General features: G+C 56.8%; 2 protein-coding genes across 4 annotated transcripts; one reads left to right on the top strand and one right to left on the bottom strand.

Moving 5' to 3' along the window:
• The first annotated feature begins 215 nt into the window (after positions 1–215).
• Positions 216–4,707, top strand: PIERCE1 (piercer of microtubule wall 1). Of its 2 annotated transcripts, none has more exons than XM_061200888.1 (3): positions 216–428; positions 1,458–1,536; positions 3,903–4,707. In XM_061200888.1, the coding sequence occupies exons 1-3, from the start codon at positions 286–288 to the stop codon at positions 4,050–4,052; spliced, it is 372 nt and encodes a 123-aa protein (XP_061056871.1). In that variant the 5' UTR covers positions 216–285; the 3' UTR covers positions 4,053–4,707. The 2 variants fall into 2 exon arrangements, with proteins under 2 accessions (XP_061056871.1, XP_061056870.1); XM_061200887.1 differs by having other exon boundaries at positions 3,868–4,707.
• Positions 4,708–9,021: 4,314 nt separating this feature from the next.
• On the bottom strand, positions 9,022–16,792 carry PPP1R26 (protein phosphatase 1 regulatory subunit 26). Of its 2 annotated transcripts, XM_061199682.1 has the most exons (4): positions 16,687–16,792; positions 15,667–15,888; positions 14,572–14,692; positions 9,022–13,749 (listed from the first exon to the last, which is right to left on the bottom strand). In XM_061199682.1, the coding sequence occupies exon 4, from the start codon at positions 13,284–13,286 to the stop codon at positions 9,717–9,719; it is 3,570 nt and encodes a 1,189-aa protein (XP_061055665.1). In that variant the 5' UTR covers positions 13,287–13,749; positions 14,572–14,692; positions 15,667–15,888; positions 16,687–16,792; the 3' UTR covers positions 9,022–9,716. The 2 variants fall into 2 exon arrangements, with proteins under 2 accessions (XP_061055665.1, XP_061055667.1); XM_061199684.1 differs by lacking the exon at positions 15,667–15,888.
• Positions 16,793–17,908: the final 1,116 nt, after the last annotated feature.

Raw genomic sequence — 17,908 nt, 5'->3', positions numbered from 1 at the left:
CCGGCACTGCGGCCCCAGGAAGTAATGCCCTATTATCCCGGCCAGCCCAGGGCCTCGTGGCTCGCCACGGAAGGTTCTAGAACCTCGGACTTCTGCCCCACACGCCGGCGGCGAGCGGCCTCCGACCCAGGAGGCGCGGCGCCTTTAAGGACCCCGCCCACCCAGTCAGGTGACCGGGCCGTCGCTTAGCAACAGGACGCCGCGCGGATCCTCGCGGCCCAGGGCTGAGAAGCTGTTTCCTGCCTGCTCTTTCTTCCCCCCGAAACTCGGGTGGACCGAGGCGAGATGTCCGAGGAGGACCCCCAGGGGTGCGCGGAGCAGGAGGAGCCCAAGGCCAAGGCCCCCCCGGAGAAAACCAGCGACTACTACCGCGTGAGCGAGGACCTGCCGGCCAGGTTCAACAACCCGGCATGGTTTAGGGGCTACAGGTGAGGACCAGGGAGTCCGGTCAGGGTCCACCTGGCATACGAAGAGGAAAGAAAGGGCTCCTGGTCCAGCCGCCAGCCAGGTGCCCAGCTGGTCCTGCGCTCTGCTCAGATGGCCCTTTGTGCAAGAACCCGCAGGCCCCCTCCTGGCCCCCAAGTCAAAAGCGGGGTCAGCTGTTAACCACCAAATGAGCGCGGAGGTGCTGCCTGCGGCTTGCGACTCGCGGGTGGAGTGAGTGGGCCTCCCGCCAGCGAGGTGGGACGGGGTTTGCCCAGGGGAAATCACACAACTCGGGCTGATCCCAGCCGCACCCTCTAGGGCGGGGCCAGTCTCCTCTCCTTTCTAGGCGGAGAGGACCTGTCCTCCTGAGGTGCATGGCAACACCTCCATCACCAGGCTGCCGAGGGGCGTGGCCTGCCAGCTGTTCCAGTGCGCTGCAGCCTCTTAAGACACAGCTGGGCAGGCTGTGCGCGCCTTCCCTGCTCTCCCCCCTCCCCCCTTTAGTCCCTCCACGATCCCACAGAGTTGGCTCTGTTAGCATCTTCATTTCCCAGGAGGGATATCTGGGTTGTAGAAAGACAGATCCCAGAGTTAGTATGAGGCAGAGCTGGGGTGTCTGAGCCCACAGTTACTAGTTAAACTGCTGTACCAATAGCATCAGTACTAGAGACTGCAGGAACATTTTCTCCTGGAGGCTCAGAAGTGGAGGGACCCCCCCCCCCGCCGCCCCCGCGAGTGGCAGGCCTGGAGGTTGAGTCACAGCTCCCAGCCTACCCACCCACCCAGGAAATGACAGCATGGGCCCAGGTCCCCCTGGGGCTGAGGGCCAGCACTTGCCACCTGGGAGTTCTTTAGGGCTTTGGCAGAGGTCAGCAGAGGGAGTCAGGGAGGCTGAGCCTGCCAGGAAGGCCAACCCTGCACTCCACAGGAGCCCATTTCCAACAAAGCTCCATCAACCAAATGTGTTAAAGCTGTGGCTTGGGCAGAATTAAAACAAATGAGTGGAAAAGAGTATTTTTCTCATCTGCTAGGACCAAGGAGCCTCCCTCAGTGTACAGGACCAGTAACCAAGCTTATGGGAGCAGAGCACCCACCGTGCACGAGATGCCGGTAAGGAGGAAGCAAGGAAAGGTGCGCAGGTGGGGCATCTCTAGGAGGAGGCTGAGACTCTGGATTTCTCAAAAGAGCAACACATCAGGAGGGGGAGGTGCAGAGAGGCCCGCAGTTCCAACATTATGAAGGGGGAGGGCGCACCTCAATTCCTTTGGGGACAGGGCAGGGTAGAAATAAACGAACAAATGAATTTAGCAATGAAATGATTTAAAGGATGAAAAAAGGTCATGTAGGCTTCCTTACAACATCCCAAAGGGCTGGCCCCATTCACTCGTACAACCAGCCAGCTCTCATAACTTAAAGCAGTAGGTTTTGAGGCAAATAAATGAAGAACTGCTTTCTTTTTGGAGTAACACCGTATTTTATGAAATATTTAACTTGTGACCTTAAGAGGCAGCACTGGCTGATGAAAGCAGAGGTTACAAAAGGACCCCGGGATCTATGCACCTTTGGGGAACCTGACCCCTTTTTGAGATCAACCTCACATGGCAGGGAGCCTCCTAGAACCCCCTGATGCCCCTGCTGGGTCCAGGTGAAGGGCAGATGGACCAGTGTAAGCATCCCGTGGGTACCCAAGACAGGAGGGCCTCCCATTTTGGGGCTGGCAGTGTTGTTGTTTTTCTTCCAAATTATTCATGTTAAAAGATCATGATAATTGCTTATTTACTTGTTTTTCATGGGGGATAGAGCTTTTATGAGAAGATTATTTATCTAGAAAGTTTCTAGAGCATTTAAAGGTCATTCTCCCAGGATCAAGGGATCAGGTATTTCCATGAAAAAGACTGACACGCTTACAAACATAGGTCCAGACGTTTTGCTTTTATAAAAAAGGCCATTTGCTGGTCTTATGAGGCAGTGGGACGTGAAGCACCGAGGTTCTCCGGAGGCAAGTTTAGAAGTTTTTCCTGCTGCTTATCGACCTGCTTTATCTGGAACCTGGTTTCCAGTTTCCTGACCTGAGTGTGGCCGCGGGACTCAACCAGCAGCCCTCAGTGTTTCCTTCCCGCGTGGGAACAGAAAATAAAAATGCATTCTTTGGGATTTAGAAAATATACTGAAGGAAACTATTCTTAACGACACTGTAGTGGTGGATACACGTCATTCATTATTCATTTGTCAAAACCCAGAATGTACAATGCAAAAACTGGACCCTACGTACGCTGTGGACTTTAGTTAATGATGACCCGTCGCCATTGGCTCAGTTGTTCTAAATGCACCACACTGATGGGAGATGTAAACAGCAGGGCAGCTGCGTATGCTGCCGGGGAGGCGATGTGGGAACTCTTCACTCTGCTCAGCTTCTCTGTAGACCCCAAGCTGCTCTAAAAAATAAAGTCTATTTAAAAATGCCCTGGGAATTCCCTGGCATCCCAGTGGTTAGTGCTCCTCACTTCCACTTCAGGGGGCACGGGTTTGATCCCTGGTCGGGGAACTAAGATCCCACAAGCTGCAGGGTGCAGCCAAAAACGAAACAAAGCAAAACAAAGCACAAAACAAAAACAACAACCACAAAAAACAAACAAAAAAATGCACTGAAGGCCATTTCTCTTGGTACTTGCTTCCTGCCAAGGAGACAAAACATCAAGTGATCTACTTGACACGAGGGGAGCCTAGAACAGGCCACCTGTCCCAAGTGTACTATCTGACAGTGGTCCGGGCCACTTCTGTCAGAAACCTCGAGGTCACCTGGGGATGCTGTATTGCTGAAATGACTCCTACCCCTGGGTGCCCGCACACACTAGCGGCCTCATCTGTGTTCTCACTGCACCTCCACCTCGCTAGGTCATCCCCTCCCCAGACCCCTCGGCTGGGGGTGGGTGTGTGGCCATCAGAATTGTTTTAAAGTTCTACAAGGGATTCTAATACACCATCAAGGTGGAAACCTACTGATGTTATCTCTTTTCCACTGAAGAGAAAACTCAAGTTCAGAGAGGTCCAGTAACTTGCCCTAGTTGTACAGTTGGCAAAAGCTGAACTGGGAACAGCTTTGGGCCTGACCCATTGTAACCATATTCAGGTGTGGCAATGCCTTGCCCAGGTGGCCCCATAATTGATTCTTCTATCCATGTAATAGTGAAAGGAGGCACCATTAATCATTATTCCCTGACATTAGGCATAAATTGGGATGATTGGGGCAAACTAGGCCAGCCATCCTGCCCACCCTGGCTTCTCTGCTTCCTAGGATTGGAGACGACATTTTCTTACAAAATAAGAATTTAAAAACATTTTCTTACAAATTTTTATTTTTCTTCCAAAAATACCTAATGACTGATTGCTCAAGAGTGTTATCATGTATCACTAACCCTAGTGTCCCCTTTTCACTTCCAGAAGGTATTTTATCCAAATTCGTATAAATTTTCTAGACAAGTTGCAGCTGGTGGAATGTTCCAGAACAATACTTTCAACGTCTACATGGAGAAGAGCATTGTGACGGGTCCGGACAACTACATCACCTTCTACGACCGGCTCAACTTCCACCCCAGCTACAGGGTCAGCAAGCCGTCCATCTGTGATTGAGGGGCCTCCCGGCTCTGGCAGAGATAGTCTGGACAATTGGCGGCCCTAATCTTTGATAATTTGCCCAATTGTAAAGGGACACACTTCACTGCTTTCCCTGAAAGTATTTTTCCTCTCTAGGTTAGAAAAATTTGCAAACGGGGCTATGATGCCCTACTTTCTCTGTTTTACATCTAGATGAAGAAGAGCTAATGGCTTGACTTTCCATTAAAAACCTTTCCATGTCCCCAATCCCTGACTCAGGTATAATCAATGAGTAGGGCGGTGGGCATCCTGGGACCCCGATCTCAGTCTGAATGCTGGGAACGCCCGGAGAGCCCCACCTACATCTTTATTTGGGAGCCATTTTTATACTCGTGACAAACTACGCGTGGTTTCTGTTCTCAAGCATCCTGCCGAGCCACGGAGGGAGGGTAGGATGCCCAGCCTGGGTGTGGACGAGGGCTGGGCGAGGAGGCAGAGGGGACCTCAGGAGGAAAGCTCCAGGCGGGACCAGGCAGGAGGGCCCTTACTGGCCCTGACCCGGGCCGAGCTTGGAGTGATATTGAGCACCCCCTGGCCACGAACAGGGCCGGGGCAGAGGCGGAATAAACAAGGTTGGTGAGTGCTGCTTGTTGCTGAGGGGTGAGGTGTACGTCGGGGTTCCCCGCTCGCTGTTCATTGCCCCTTTTCAATAAAAAGTTTAAAAAAAATCAGGTGGGGAAGACCATGTTTTTCTCAGGTGGGGGTAATAGCTACATAAAGTGGATTTCTCTCTCCATGTAGTTAGTTCTCAATCAATGTTTACTATGATGTAGAGGGTCCTCAATAAGAAAACATTTTCTACGACAATATATATCTTCCAGACATAGATTCCTCCCACCTTCCTTTATGACAGGTCATCACAGGAAATCTGGAAGGTGTTGGAACCAGACAGAAGAAATCATTGTTACAGACCATCGTCGCTACCTTGTTTACAAAGGTTTTCACCCAAAGGGATTTTACTCACATATGAATTTGGGAGGAAATGAAATACCGTGACCGGTTATTTCTTCATTAAAAACTTATTATTACACAAAAGTAAACATTTCAGCAACATTCTTAACGTTCAGTTTGGGGTGGAAATGGTTTCCAGAGAAAATCAATCTATTGAATAGAGAAGGTACCAAGCTGAGTCTGGAGCCAGGGTCTATGTCATATCCTTCTCCTTAGCTGGAAAAGTAGCACAGACTTCAGGCATCACACTGAAAATGCCTTTTTTTTTAACAACCTTTCGTTAAAAATACCAAAATCCTCAGAATGTTTCTGTATTTCTCCTCTGTTGAAATAAAAAAAGAAAAACAAGAGCTCACCAATCCAATTTCTAAACTCATTGAAAAGGACAAATCCCTTCCTCTGCGGCTGGCTGGGAAGCGCAGGGGATCCAGGGGAGGATGCAGCCGTCAGGGGTTTCCCCTCCGAGCTAGACCTGGTGAGCACCTGCGCTCCCGGAACAGGACAGCGTGTGTAGGTCAGGGCCCGGGCTGGGACAGTCGGTCGAGCTGACATCCACAAACAAAACATGCCAAGCACGCCAGTGAGCTTTACGAAGTTACTTCTGGCATCAAAATCGGGCATTGAAGTGCTTTAATTGTCATAGCCAATAACCAATATTTCTGTATCTGTTGCTAATGAGTTAATGGAATGTTAGACTCTGTACGTAGAATAAATGTCTGGAAAGATGGACAACCGAAGTACCTCTGGCATAACGTACATGCCCGTCTTCCTGAAAACTCACCCACCATCTCCAGCTCAGGCTCCCAATTCCCACGTGCTCCTGGCGCCTGGGCCCCCGCGAGGTGCCGTGCTCCCCTCCACTTTGGTGTTTCACGGTTTTTGAAGAGCTTTGACAGTGTCACCTCAACTGATGCTCACGCCTAGGGCAGGTCTTGCTCTACTCCATCTATGGATGGGAAAATTAGGGTCCAGAGGGGGTGCCCTGCAGCAGGTCCTGGGCTTGAACTCGCCTTGGGGGGTTCTGGGAGGGGCCAGGTCATCAGCATCTGACCCCATAGACACACCCTAACTTCCTACATGTTTGCACGAGTCATATATGAACTCCAGTGATTATCATGAAATTTATCTTTTTAACATATTTTCAAACTGGAATCTTTATGTGTGAGGGAAAATAAAAGAGTTTAGATAGACAGGTCTAATCCTAAGTTACAAGAACATGCCTTCTGTTCGGCATTATAGCATACAGAATGGGAAGAAAATGACACCCATCATTCTTCTGACCTTTGTACTGAGTTCTTTTGAAATCTTAAATCCAATCAAAACAATTACGGGAAAGGCGATCCAAACAGGGTAACAAAAACCAGTTTCCACGGGTTATTAAATAAACTGCACGGCAATTCCAGAGAAACTCTTTCCCCATCCAGGAGTAGGTCTTTACTTTATCTGGCCTCTATTCCACTCTGAAATGAAACATTGACAAAGCTTCACAAGACTTTACTAATCGCTTAATTTAGCGGCTGAGTTGGCTTAAAACCAGTAACTCCTTACTCTAAAAGTATATTTTCATTTGTTTGTCTATTTTTCTTCAGTGATATTTAATCTTTTATTTACAGTCAATTAGAATAAATGGTTTCAAATACATAGTAAAATATGTTGACACTGGGAAAAAAAAAATCCCGCTGTTCAGCACACAAAACACCAGAAATCTCAAAGATTCTGCAAATAATATAATATTTCCCCCTCCCCGCCCCCTCTACACAGGCCTTTAAATTAATTTCAAGGAGAGAGGAGGATCAAGGTGGCAATACTTTTTATATGAGCAGATAAAGTGCTAGTATTTAAATTGAGGGCCTGGTTTCCCACTGCGAGTGTGTCTCAGCTTTTGGGAAAACCTGTTGATAACTCGGATTCTGAGCAAAAGAGAAAGTTCAGAGCAACTCTTCTCTTTATTTATTTTTTAAAGTTTTATTTATTTTTGGCTGCATTGGGTCTTCGTTGCTGCGCACGGGCTTTCTCTAGTTGTGGTGAGTGGGGGCTACTCTTCGTTGCGGTGCGCGTGCTTCTCATTGCGGCGGCTTCTCTTGTTGAGGAGCACGGGCCCTAGAGCGCGTGGGCTCAGTAGTTGTGGCGCATGGGCCTAGCTGCTCCGCAGCATGTGGGATCTTCCCGGACCAGGGCTCGAACTCGTGTCCCCTGCATTGGCAGGCGGATTCTTAACCACTGCGCCACCAGGGAAGTCCATGAGTCTTGTCTTTAGGAAGACCCTCTCCTTGATGAGGAGACGCGGGTGGTGAACATCAAACACTAACCTCCAGGACTTCCCCCTCTTCCCACTCCCATCCTATTCTGCTGGGACTTCTGAAACGGGCCCATTCTTTCCAAAGAAGGGGGCAGTTCCTGCAGCGACACAGTGACCCCAGGATGACCTAACCCAGAGCATTAGACACCTAAAAAACCGGGTCTCTCCCCCTTCTTTGCATTAGGTGAAATGAACCTGTGGCCCCAGGTACGTAGACGCCCACCCCTTCCCCACTGGGAAGCAAGAGGGGCTCTTTGGTTCGGACTTATCTGTAGGTCTTAGTAATTACAGCTTGATTTGGTACCACAACCTCCCCGAGACTCTTCCTACAAATGCGGGCACATGTGCCATCTCATGCAGCAGCTCCGGGGATGCTGTGATGCACGGATGCGGGGTTGGGCCCGGATCATCAGAGGAGCTGTACCAGGGCTGCAAACGTCTAGACAGCCATCACTCTGTGACAGTGCTCCCGTCTGCCCCCCACTGCAGCCCCCTTTGCAGACAGGGTGCAGGGGGACCTCGGACCTTGGCCCCAGTGTGTGACAGAGTTGACCTAGGATGTTGGGGAGAGGGAAAGCAAAAGGTTTCACGCAGCGTGGCTTGTTGGCAATCCAGGGATGGGCCCGCACAATCACGTTTATGTCCAGTTTGTGAAAACCAGGCATGGCCTGCACTGCCAAGTAAGCACACAGACCGGGGCTGGGGAGGCAGGGGGAGAGGAAGGTGCAAAGGGTCTGGGGGAGACTGGGATGGGCCGCTGGAGCAGAGGTGCTCAGGACTAAACGCACGATGGCACAGGAGAACACTGGCAGGTCCTAGACATTGGGTTCTCACGTCAACATCCTGCAAAGGCCACTCTGCACAGGACAGACTACATCAACTGATTTGTGAGCAGTGCTTGATTTATTAGCATTAAAAAAAAAACCGAAAACAAAAAAACCAGTTCTTATATACAAAACAAGCTGACTTTCGTTTTCAAGTGTTAAAAGCACTCCTTCAAAATTAAATGAAATTTAAAGCATGGATTAATGAATTGTTTTTCCGGGAAGCACTGAAGTGAATGAATATTCGACAACGGAAATATCGAATGCACAGCATGTAGGCACCGGACGGTCGCGGAGTCCACAGGGCCTGCTTGTCACAGCATCTGACCCAGTGGACACTGCCTGTGTGCTGGCACACGTCCCCATTTGGGTACAGAAGTGAATTCCCGCTAAGACCTAGGGGGGCACAACATGTAGAAAATTCACTTGCACATTAGAATAACAACTTCAGCTGCAAATTAAACCTTGCTCCAGGCCCACTGCAGCTAAACTGCTGAGTTGTCACACTCGGGGCAGCCGATCAAAGTTCGCTGGACGATCGCGGGTAAACGTCAGTGCTCAGCCTCACGTGTGCAGGTTCCCACCTGCTTCTTCTGTAGCTGTGGGCACCGCAGCAGCCTCAGAGCACAAGGCACAGGACGCCACGCTCTTCCCTGTGTGCGTGGCACCGCCGCGCACACACACCGAGAGCACGGGCACGCCCCTGCTGGTGGAGCACAGCCCCAGCGAGCCCAGTTCCCGGAGGGCGCTGGGCTTTGTCCTCGGTCCTCAGGACTCCGGGCGCCAGAGATCAGGACAAGGGCATTTAAAACACACGGGCTGCCTGGTACCTTTTTAGAGCTGTGATTAAAAACGAAGGACGGCAGCTCCCGTATAAAAAGAGCTTTATTGAGCTGGTAGAATCATGTCATAATTGAACAGGACTGGACATTAAACAACACAGGCTTCAGGTGTGAACTGGTGACCGGCCCTGAGATCTCACTCAGGATTTCTACGTGCAACTGGCATGGCCGGTTTGCTCGCTGGCCATTGTGCTTTGAAACGCTTTTTCAATCGAAGACACCTCGGGCCTCTTGGGGGCCTGCGGCCTCTTTTACGTAAGAAGTGCTGCCCAGGAGCGTCCCAACCAAGATGGCTGGGGCGTTCTGGCGCGTCTCAGGCGGGCACCAGCTGCTGCCTTCCTCAGGCCCGAATTGTGGCCACGACTGGCCATGGCCACCAGCGATCAACCCCAAGTGCAGGGGCAGTCGTAACCAAGCGTTTGCTGATCTAAGACTAGTGCGGAGACCACGGAAAACTGCCCCGAGGAACGCCCTACAAAATCCAACAATGGTATTCGCCAAAAATATTTTTTACAGCACTTTAAATAATTTACAAAAAGCCTACAAAAAATCATATTTACCAGGACACATCTGTTAAATAAAAACATCCTTTCGCGTTAGTGTACATATATACAGGCTGTACAGGGGCCTCCAGGGCTCCGCCCTTTCATTAGGAGCGTGTGACATGTGGGGACAGGCACACACATGCTTCGCCCACACTTGCCGCGGCCAGGAGCGTGCTCACAGCTGGAGGACGGGGCCCTTGGCCAAGGGGCTGCCGCCCTCCTCCACAGACGCATCACTGAACTCGCTGGCGTCACTGCCCAGGGCCTCTTGGTCTTCGTCGTCTCTGTCCACCCCACTCCGCCTGTACCGCAGGTCTAAGATGCTCTCCTCCGGCCCCGAGTTCCTCCTGTCGGGCAGACTGAGCCCTGCCTGGGACTTCCTGGGTGGCCAGCGGCCACCCTCCTGCTTCACCAGCAAGTGGGAGCTTCCGAACACTGGGCCGTGGCCAGCCTGGGTCTCTCGGAAGGCCGAGAAGGATGGGCCCTGTAGAGGCAGACTCAGGGGGGGACTGAAGAGGCTGGCCTGCTTCCCCCCCCAGGAGACACTCTTCCCGAAGTGAAACAGCTGCGTGGAGAGCAGCGGCGAGAAGCCGGCAAAGGGCAGGCCTCTCTTGGGGTCCATGGCGAGGCTGGGCGAGCCCCGGGCCTGGCCCTCCAGCCCCTTCTCTCTCTGGCCCCTGAGGCCCCCTTTCCACGCCGCCGCGTCCCTGCCTTTCGTGCTCAGCGCCCAGGTGCTCTGCAACCGGCTCTGGGGGGCGAAGTCAGCCCAGGGCAGGGCGAGGCCGGCCCGGGGCCTCCCTTCCCGCTCGGCGCCCGGGGTCCGTGCCAGTGGGCTCCGGCTCTCTGCCCGAGTGCCAGCCTCCATGCAGCTCGGGAGCTGACCCAGTGCGCTTTCCCCCGCAGCAGCCTCGGCCCCCCTCGGGCTCTTATCTTTGGGCGCATAGGCGGTTCTCCTACTGGCTGGGGACCCTTTGGCAGATGCGGTCCCGCTGGTGCTCCTGGGCGGCACCAGTTCGCATCTGGCCAGGGCTGCAGGGCTGCAGGCCTGCTCGGCGCGGGGGCTGCTCCTCCCGGCCGGAGCGAAGGCTCTGCCCGGGCCCCTTGGTCCCTCGGCCGGCTGCAAGGGCCCCCTGCACCTCTGGCTCCGAGTGCACATGCCGGGCTGAAGGGCCGGGCCGGGAGGTGGCACTTTCCGGCACGGCAGCTCCGGCCTGTCCCCGCTCCCCGTCCCGAGAGCGGTGGGGCCCCCTCCTTGAATTTCTGATCCGCTCACGGACTCCTTGGCCTTTTCGGCCAAAAACTTCCTAATCTCCAGTTCAATGCTGTCATCACTGTCTACAGAACTACTGTCATCAGACAGGGAACTGGGGCTTGGGGCCGGACCATGAAGTTCACGGGCTTCCGATTCACCAGAGAATAGGCTCCCTCCTGCGGCTTGGCCCCTGGACCGGGCAGCCGGGGGCGCGTCCTCGGCTGCCACGCCATCTGGCTTTGCTCTCACTGCTTCTCGGCAGAGAACGTGCGAGGGTCTCCCCGGGCTCTCTTTTTTGGACTTTGAGAGGCAGCTTTTCAGCAGATGTGGGCTTCGGTCTTTCCAGTCTTTGGGGAAGCCCCCTACTTTATCCAGGAACTGCGTCTCCGTGGTGCTGAACCTGACCCTCTTCTTGCAGCCGGCTCTGGGGTCTTTGCACCTCTTCCGGAGCCTCCGCTTGGACCGCAGCAGGTCCTTGATGGCCGTGTCCAGGTCCTCGTCGCTGTCCAGTGAGCTGCTCTTGTCCTCGGAGCTCTCCTTCTCATCCACGCGCCTCGCCTCGGCCGCCTTCTCGGGGCCCGGCAACACGGTACCCTGCGTGACCGGGGCCCCGTGCTCATCACCCGGCACGCCCGTCCTGCAGGGGAGAGGCTGGCCCCAGGTCTCACCCTCCCTTCCCGGGGCCTCGCCGGCTTTCCCCTGGCTGGGCTGCGCTCTCCCCAGGCTGCGGTCGGCGTCCCGGGCGCTCTCCTGCGCCTCGGCCGTCTCTCTGGTCCTCTTGGGTGCGCACGGCCGCACGGCGGTGCTGCCTGCTCCGCGTTTCCTCTTGCAGCTCAGCGACAGGTCCGGCGTTTTGGAGGCCGAGGCGCTGAGGCCGGGCGGCAGCAGCGGGCTGTGTGCCGGCCGCGGGCACGTCTCCGTCCTGGGCAGCAGCCCCCCTGACTGCGCCTTCAGAGCCAAGAATGTCCGGATTTCCTGTTCGATGCTGTCGTCGCTGTCCACAGAGCTGCTGTCACCGTCGGAGCAGGAAGGCACGTCGGGGGGATACAGGAGTGGGCTGGCGGGCGGGGGTCTGGTGCCGCCCTCCAGGGGGCCCGGCAGGATCGTTTTGGAAATGTCCAGGATCGCTTCAGCGCACATTAGCTCCGCGGATGTGTCTGCGCGGCACGGGGACCCGTCCACAAACTTGCTTTCGGCAGCCGTACTTCCCGGAGGTGCGGGAGCCACGGTTTCCCTGGGAGGCCTGGAGGGGTGGTCGGGGTCCAGGCCACCCGGGCTGAGGTCCGCGGTCCTGGTGGCCACCGGCTTCTTCTTGCCCGGGGTCTTCCCGTGGGCTTCGGGCCAGGTGCTCTTGGTGCAGAGGCCCGCGCCGTGTGCAGGGGGCCCGGGGCCCTTCTCCTCCGCAGGCAGGGCCCTCTGCGGCGGCTCGCCACCCGCCTCCTTCCTCTTCTCTAGCTGGTACAGCTGGATGGCCTCCTCGATGCCATCATCGCTGCTTGAGTCGGCCGCCTCAGGCACCAGGGCCGCGCTCCGGGCTCGCCTCCCCCTCTTCCCTGAGCCGGTGCCCCTCCTGACCCCGCCTTTACCAGGGGCTGCTTCTGCAGCGCGGCCCGCAGCCGTGGCGGGCTCAACGGTGACCCTGGACCTGGGGCCTCTGGGCAGCGCGCCAGCCTTTGCGGACCTGGGAGGTTTCCGGAAGATGAACTCCTTACAGGCGCCCGCCAGCTCCTGCTGCTGCGCCTTGCCCGTCGGCTCTTTGCTGGATCTAGACGCCGATCTGGCCGAGCTGTCACTGGGCTCTGGTTTTCTGTCGGCAGGAATGTCACATTTTTGGGTTTCGTGCTGCCTCTTCTCACTGAGGAACTGTTCGATCTCCGCCCGGATGCTCTGCTCGAAGGAGTCCTCACTGCTCACGCTGAGTGGCGACGCAGAGCCCCGGTCCTCGCCGACTCCCCCGTGGCCGCCGGGGACAGCAGTGGGGCCAGCTGCGAGGTCTGGGGGACACAGGGCGGTCGGGGCGCCGCTGGGAGGCGGCTCTGGTTCGCATCGACTGGCTGCGGGCGGCCGGGCGGCTCCGCTCTTGGCCTTCAGGTACTCCTGGATGGCTTCCTCGATGGCGCGGTCCACGGAATCATCACTGTCCGAATCCGGCACCAGGGGGCCAAGGTCCGCGGCCTCCTCCTCCCCCCTGGGGTCAAAACCAGCAGCAAGACCACAGGCAGCAAAGGCGGGGCTGGTAGCCAGCCTGGTGCCGCGGCCCCTCTCCACCCTCTGGCTTCTCTGCCGGGCATGCTCGCCGCTCATGCCCAGGGCGGCCCCCCCGTCCCCCTGAAGCGTGCTGATGACCATCTGCACCTTGGCGCTCACCGCCGCTCTCGAGACGCCCTCTTTCGGCTCTGAGAAGCATCCGGGAAACCTACAGCTCCCGGGTGGGCCAAAGGCCTCCCATTTGGACGGCAGAGCAAGCACAGGAGGGGCATTCATGAGAAACATCCTAGCCGATGGGACGCGCAGAGAGGCGGCACTTTGCTTCTCTGCCTGCTTCACATCCTGGAGGAGAGGGCACGCCGGGATGGCGCCCTAGGTCAGGTCACGGAGAAGCGGTGGGCCTGGTGAGGGTCCAGCCGGCCGCGGGTCCCAGGGCAAGTCACTCACGCCTCCCGGGCCTCATCTCCCTTGGCTGTAGACGGAGGACGGCCACGAAGCTTCATGAGAAAATGCTTCCGAGCCACCCGCAGTGAGCTCGCGGAAGCTCACATGAGTGTCCTTTCCCCGTCCCTCTGTCCATCTTCTCCGGTACAGGAACAGAGGTTTTATTTACCTCCAAAAGTTGTCAGGAGGTGCCAATGAGATAAAGACTCAGTGCCTCTCTGCAGGTGGAAAACAACAACCAGTATGAGTCCAGGTTCAGTGAGACGTCGTGGGTAGGTCCAACCTTGACGCGAATCAGCAGCTCCTGAAATGAGAAGTTACTTGATGGGAGCATTTAAACATTATCTCCCCAAACAACTTTAAAGAGTCACTTATACCAAAGCCTCTTTATTTTAAAACGTCGAATGTATATTTACCAGATGGTCTCACGGGACCGTATGATTATTTTTAGGAAATTAATATAGAAGTTGCCCCAAACACAGTCAGGCGCCCCTTTTCACGCTGTGTGGTTTCTCCACAGCTTTTGTATCTCAGACCAAATGTGGCTGGGTTGGCAGAACCACTGGCATAGTCTTGGGAACACTTTGAAGACCTGCTCCCAACAGCCTTTACACTACAGGTCTGGGAGGGGAACATAACGCAGGCTGTACGCAGCCGATTAGAAAGATGCAGAATACATCATATAACTGTCAGTTCTTAACATGTTTCTCTGACCTCTCCCGATCCCCTGCAAACTGGAATGCAAAGTAGCCGAGATGCAAGAGGAGAGCTTGGCAGTGCTTGTGGAAACAGGGAAATTGAGTTCCAACCCAAAACAGTGCCAGGCAAGGCGGTCACCACCCTGGAGCCTTGGGGGGTGGCCGGAAGTGGCCTGTGTGTTTGCTTTGCTTCCCATGCAGATCCTTCTCCCCCAGGAGCTTCCTTCCTGACGAGCACAGAATCCTGTGTTTACACACCACAGTCCTTTCCAGGAAAGCCTAGCCCAGCCACCTAGGCACAGACGTGCCCAAACAGGTGGGACCAGCAATTAACCAGAGGGCACGACCAATTCAGAAGGAAGTCCTTTGCTATTACTATTTATGCTCAAAAAGTGAGACTACAATGTAAAAGAATTTGCTGCAATTACCTGCGATTCCCTTCAAGTCCAGGTTCAGTGTGACGTTTGCAGAACGGTTCAGGGATTGGGTCTTCGTCCCCCCACCGCTACGCTGTAGCATCTTGTGCCCACTTTTTAAACAGACTTTTGACTGCCAAGATTAAAGAGAATCAGAGACCTAATTCAGAGGCTGAAACTACAGATGGTAAATATTTTGGGGGAAAGAAATCACATTAATTTAAGGGCTCAAAATTCAATTTTGGAAGAACTTACCCTGAGGCCAAACACAGTTAACCACAACTAATTCCCAACTCTCCTGGGCCATCGGTCTGATACTGTAGGATGGTGATGGCAGGGAGCATGTGAGGCTATGTATCAGTCCCCAGATTTGAGCACCCATAACAGTCCATGATCTCTCCCACAGCACCACCCTCCAGGGAGATTCCCTCCCAAAAGCAGTGGGGAGCAACAATGGGGAGGGGGAGGGGGAGGGGGAGGGCTCTTTTCACTGGGCTGTGCCCACCTTGCTGTGGTCATTATTCAAGCTGCCTTGGCAAAATGACAGAGATTACGAGACATCTGCATAGGCCTTGAACTGTGAAGAGTCTACATAAAGAATATTAACTTCTTAAACGGCACTGCTATCTGAAAAAGTGGGCCCAAGGATGAACCCAAGCTGCAGTGGTTTCCACTCCAGGTAGCGGAGTGGGCGGCAGGAAAAACGCTGCTCTCTCCTCATCACCTTGACCCTGTTCATAGCTCTTAAATGACTGTCCAGAGCTCGGACTCCTAGTGAGCGGTTTTCTGAACTGTCAAATTACCTAGCGCAAGAATGAGGTTAAAAATTCAGAGGGCGTCTCCAGCGACAGCTTGTGGCTTTAAAACGATCACCTACATGAGATGAATCATTCTGGAAAACTCCCCGAAACTGTACTTGGAGAGACCGTGGGCTGAAGCCTGGGGGCTTCCGCTCTGTCAAACTGCCACCCTGCTCCTCGAGAACCCCGGGACCAGGTCTGGAGGGTGGCTGTGAGGACACCCAGCCCTGCACCCCAAAGCCATGTGGTGCCAGAATTCGAACAGTGGAGGAGGGCACCTGGGTCTCTTCTCAGTCTAGACACCAACCTCCAGGAGGACAGAGCCTCGCTAACGCTCATCCCCTGGCCAAGTCTGGCTCCCCGCACGCGATGTGGCTTCGCCATAATGCTGTGCAGCTCCGGCTCTTCCCTCCCAGGCTGGACTTTCCCCAGGGTTAGGGAGGTGAGGGTCAGGATGCAAGGCCCAGAAGGAGGGCCCTCGCTGGAGGGCCAGCCTGAAGTGGGCGTGCGCTGGAATTCTGGCCCTGGCCTGCGGAAGAGGAGACTTTACTACAATACAGCAAGGACGGCTCCCCAGCAAAGCTGCAGGGCCATTGCCAGTGCCTGGGGGGCCGGAAGCCAGGCGAGACCCTCCCGGCTGACCCTGCCCTGTCCTCTGCTCCCGGCCTAGGGGCGCTCACCCCCAGCGCAGCCTCTGCCAGGAGAGATCCCGGCGCCCGGAGAGGCGACCCGGTTCTCTGGCAGGAAGGGGTCGGGCCTCCACGCAGGGCTGCGCCCGGGTTATATTCTGGGCTCGGTAGGTTTGGGGGCGAGGGGCCCGGTCACCCTCCGGGAAGCTGCACGGGGCGGGGCGCAGGGCACGATCTCAGCGGGAGGGCCGGGCCCCGGGCCCTCGGCCGCGCCGGAAGCTGTCCCGCCGCGGGCCCTCACCTGCGCCTCACCTGGGCCCCGCGACCGGCCGGCTTCGAGGAACGCGGGCGCGCGCAGGCGGGGGGTCCGGCCAGGAGCCGCCTCTGAGGCCGCGATCCCCGCCCGCCGCGCCAGCTAACTACCCGGCGCCGGGCCGAGCCCGCCCCGCCCGCCGCGGCCCCTACCCCGGCAGCCCGGCGCCGCGGTGCGGCCTGCATGCCCGCCCTCCGGCCAGGGCCCCTCCTCCGACTCGGCCCCGCGCCGGCCCCCGCCCCGCACGCCGCGTCCCGGGGAGGCGGCGGGGTCCCGGCGCGGAGGGGCCGGGCCGCCGGCGCCCGGGGCGCGCGCGGGAGGGCGGGGCGCGCGCGCGCGCGCGCGCGGGGCGGGGCGGCCCCCGGAGCTCCCTCCCCGGACCTACCGGCGGCGGCGGGGCTGTGGCGGCCGCACTCCGGAAGCCGTGCCCGGTGGCTGGGCATCATGGGAATGGCACGGCCGAGTTCCGGGGGAGGCGCGCGGCCCGGCCGGACCCCCGCCCGGCGAGCGCGCGCCCACCTGCCGGCCGCGCTGCGGAGGAGCCGCGGGCGCCGCGCGCCGCCCCCGCGCCCGCCCTCGCGCCCGCCCTCGCGCCCGCGCCCGCGCCCGCGCTCGCGCCCCGCGCCCGCCCAGCCCGGAGGCGGCCCGAGCCTCCGGAGACGTCCCGCCCCTCCCCAGCCTCGAGCCGGCCCCCCGAAATGCGCCCGGTGCGGTCGGAGTGAGTAGTCGGAGTGATGTCTGACCCCCAGCCCACTCCGGCCAGAGGCTGGGGCCCTCCGGTGCTGTTTGGGCGCCCTCTCCCCTGGCCCCCAACTGCCCCGGGAGCGGGGGGCGCGCGCTGAGTCAGTGGCCGTGTTGGCAGACGCCGCCCTGCCTCCGCGGTCCCCGGTGGGAAGTTCAGGCCGGGAGGCGCACGCATGGGCTACTTTATCGTGGATGATGTTACTATGTTCATCAGCAGTCCTGTTACTAGAAGCTCCTACACGGCCAGTGTCCGCTGTGTGCCTAGCACCGTGCCTCCTCCTTCCTCCTCCTCCGGGCTGGCGGAGGTGGTTCCTTGCCTTAAGTCTGCGCAGAGCTCAAGTCTGGCTCCCTGGAAGCAGCGGGTCCCTCTGTGCCCCCCTGCCCACCCAGTACCCCAAGCTCCAGTGCTGCAGGGCCAGCCTTCTTTCCAGGAAAGCTGCCCAGGCCTCCCGCTGCCTTTGCCAAATGCTTCTCTGTGTCTGCGCTTCCTGCTTCACCCCAAACTTCGGGATAAGGAACCTGAGGCTAAGAATGGATAAACAACCCGCCCAGGGACCGGGGTCCTGCAGCAGGGAAGCTCGGTAGACAGCCTCATGTGTAGTGGAAGCCCAGGACTTCAGAGCCGCAGGGGACCTGGGAGAGCAGAGCATCCCTCAGTCATCCAGGAAATGGTCACTGAGCACCTGAGCGTGAGCAGGCCCTTGGCCTGGACTTGGGGGTCTGTGGAGGCTGGGGTGGAGGCTGGGGTGGAGGCTGGGGCACCCTGTGACTGGCTCCATAGGCGTACCTGCCGCCGGGTTCCAACAGGAGGCAACAGATGTTAAAGACACATCTGTCCTGGGCGTTTGGCCTGTTTGGGAATG

Source organism: Eubalaena glacialis, chromosome 9 (assembly GCF_028564815.1).
Source record: "Eubalaena glacialis isolate mEubGla1 chromosome 9, mEubGla1.1.hap2.+ XY, whole genome shotgun sequence".
NCBI classification, from domain to species: domain Eukaryota; kingdom Metazoa; phylum Chordata; class Mammalia; order Artiodactyla; family Balaenidae; genus Eubalaena; species Eubalaena glacialis.
Note: the sequence above shows the minus strand (reverse complement) of the source record. Positions and strands in the feature narration are given on the sequence as shown.

What these genes read in the sequence shown, in the direction of transcription:
- PIERCE1 (XM_061200887.1), top strand. Translation starts at nt 286, where the DNA reads ATGTCCGAGGAGGACCCCCAGGGGTGCGCGGAGCAGGAGGAGCCCAAG. An exon ending in GCATGGTTTAGGGGCTACAG is followed by an intron (nt 429 to 1,457) that starts GTGAGGACCAGG and finishes CTCATCTGCTAG; the next exon opens with GACCAAGGAGCCTCCCTCAG. An exon ending in CCACCGTGCACGAGATGCCG is followed by an intron (nt 1,537 to 3,867) that starts GTAAGGAGGAAG and finishes TTTCACTTCCAG; the next exon opens with AAGGTATTTTATCCAAATTC.
- PPP1R26 (XM_061199682.1), bottom strand. Translation starts at nt 13,286, where the DNA reads ATGTTTCTCATGAATGCCCCTCCTGTGCTTGCTCTGCCGTCCAAATGG.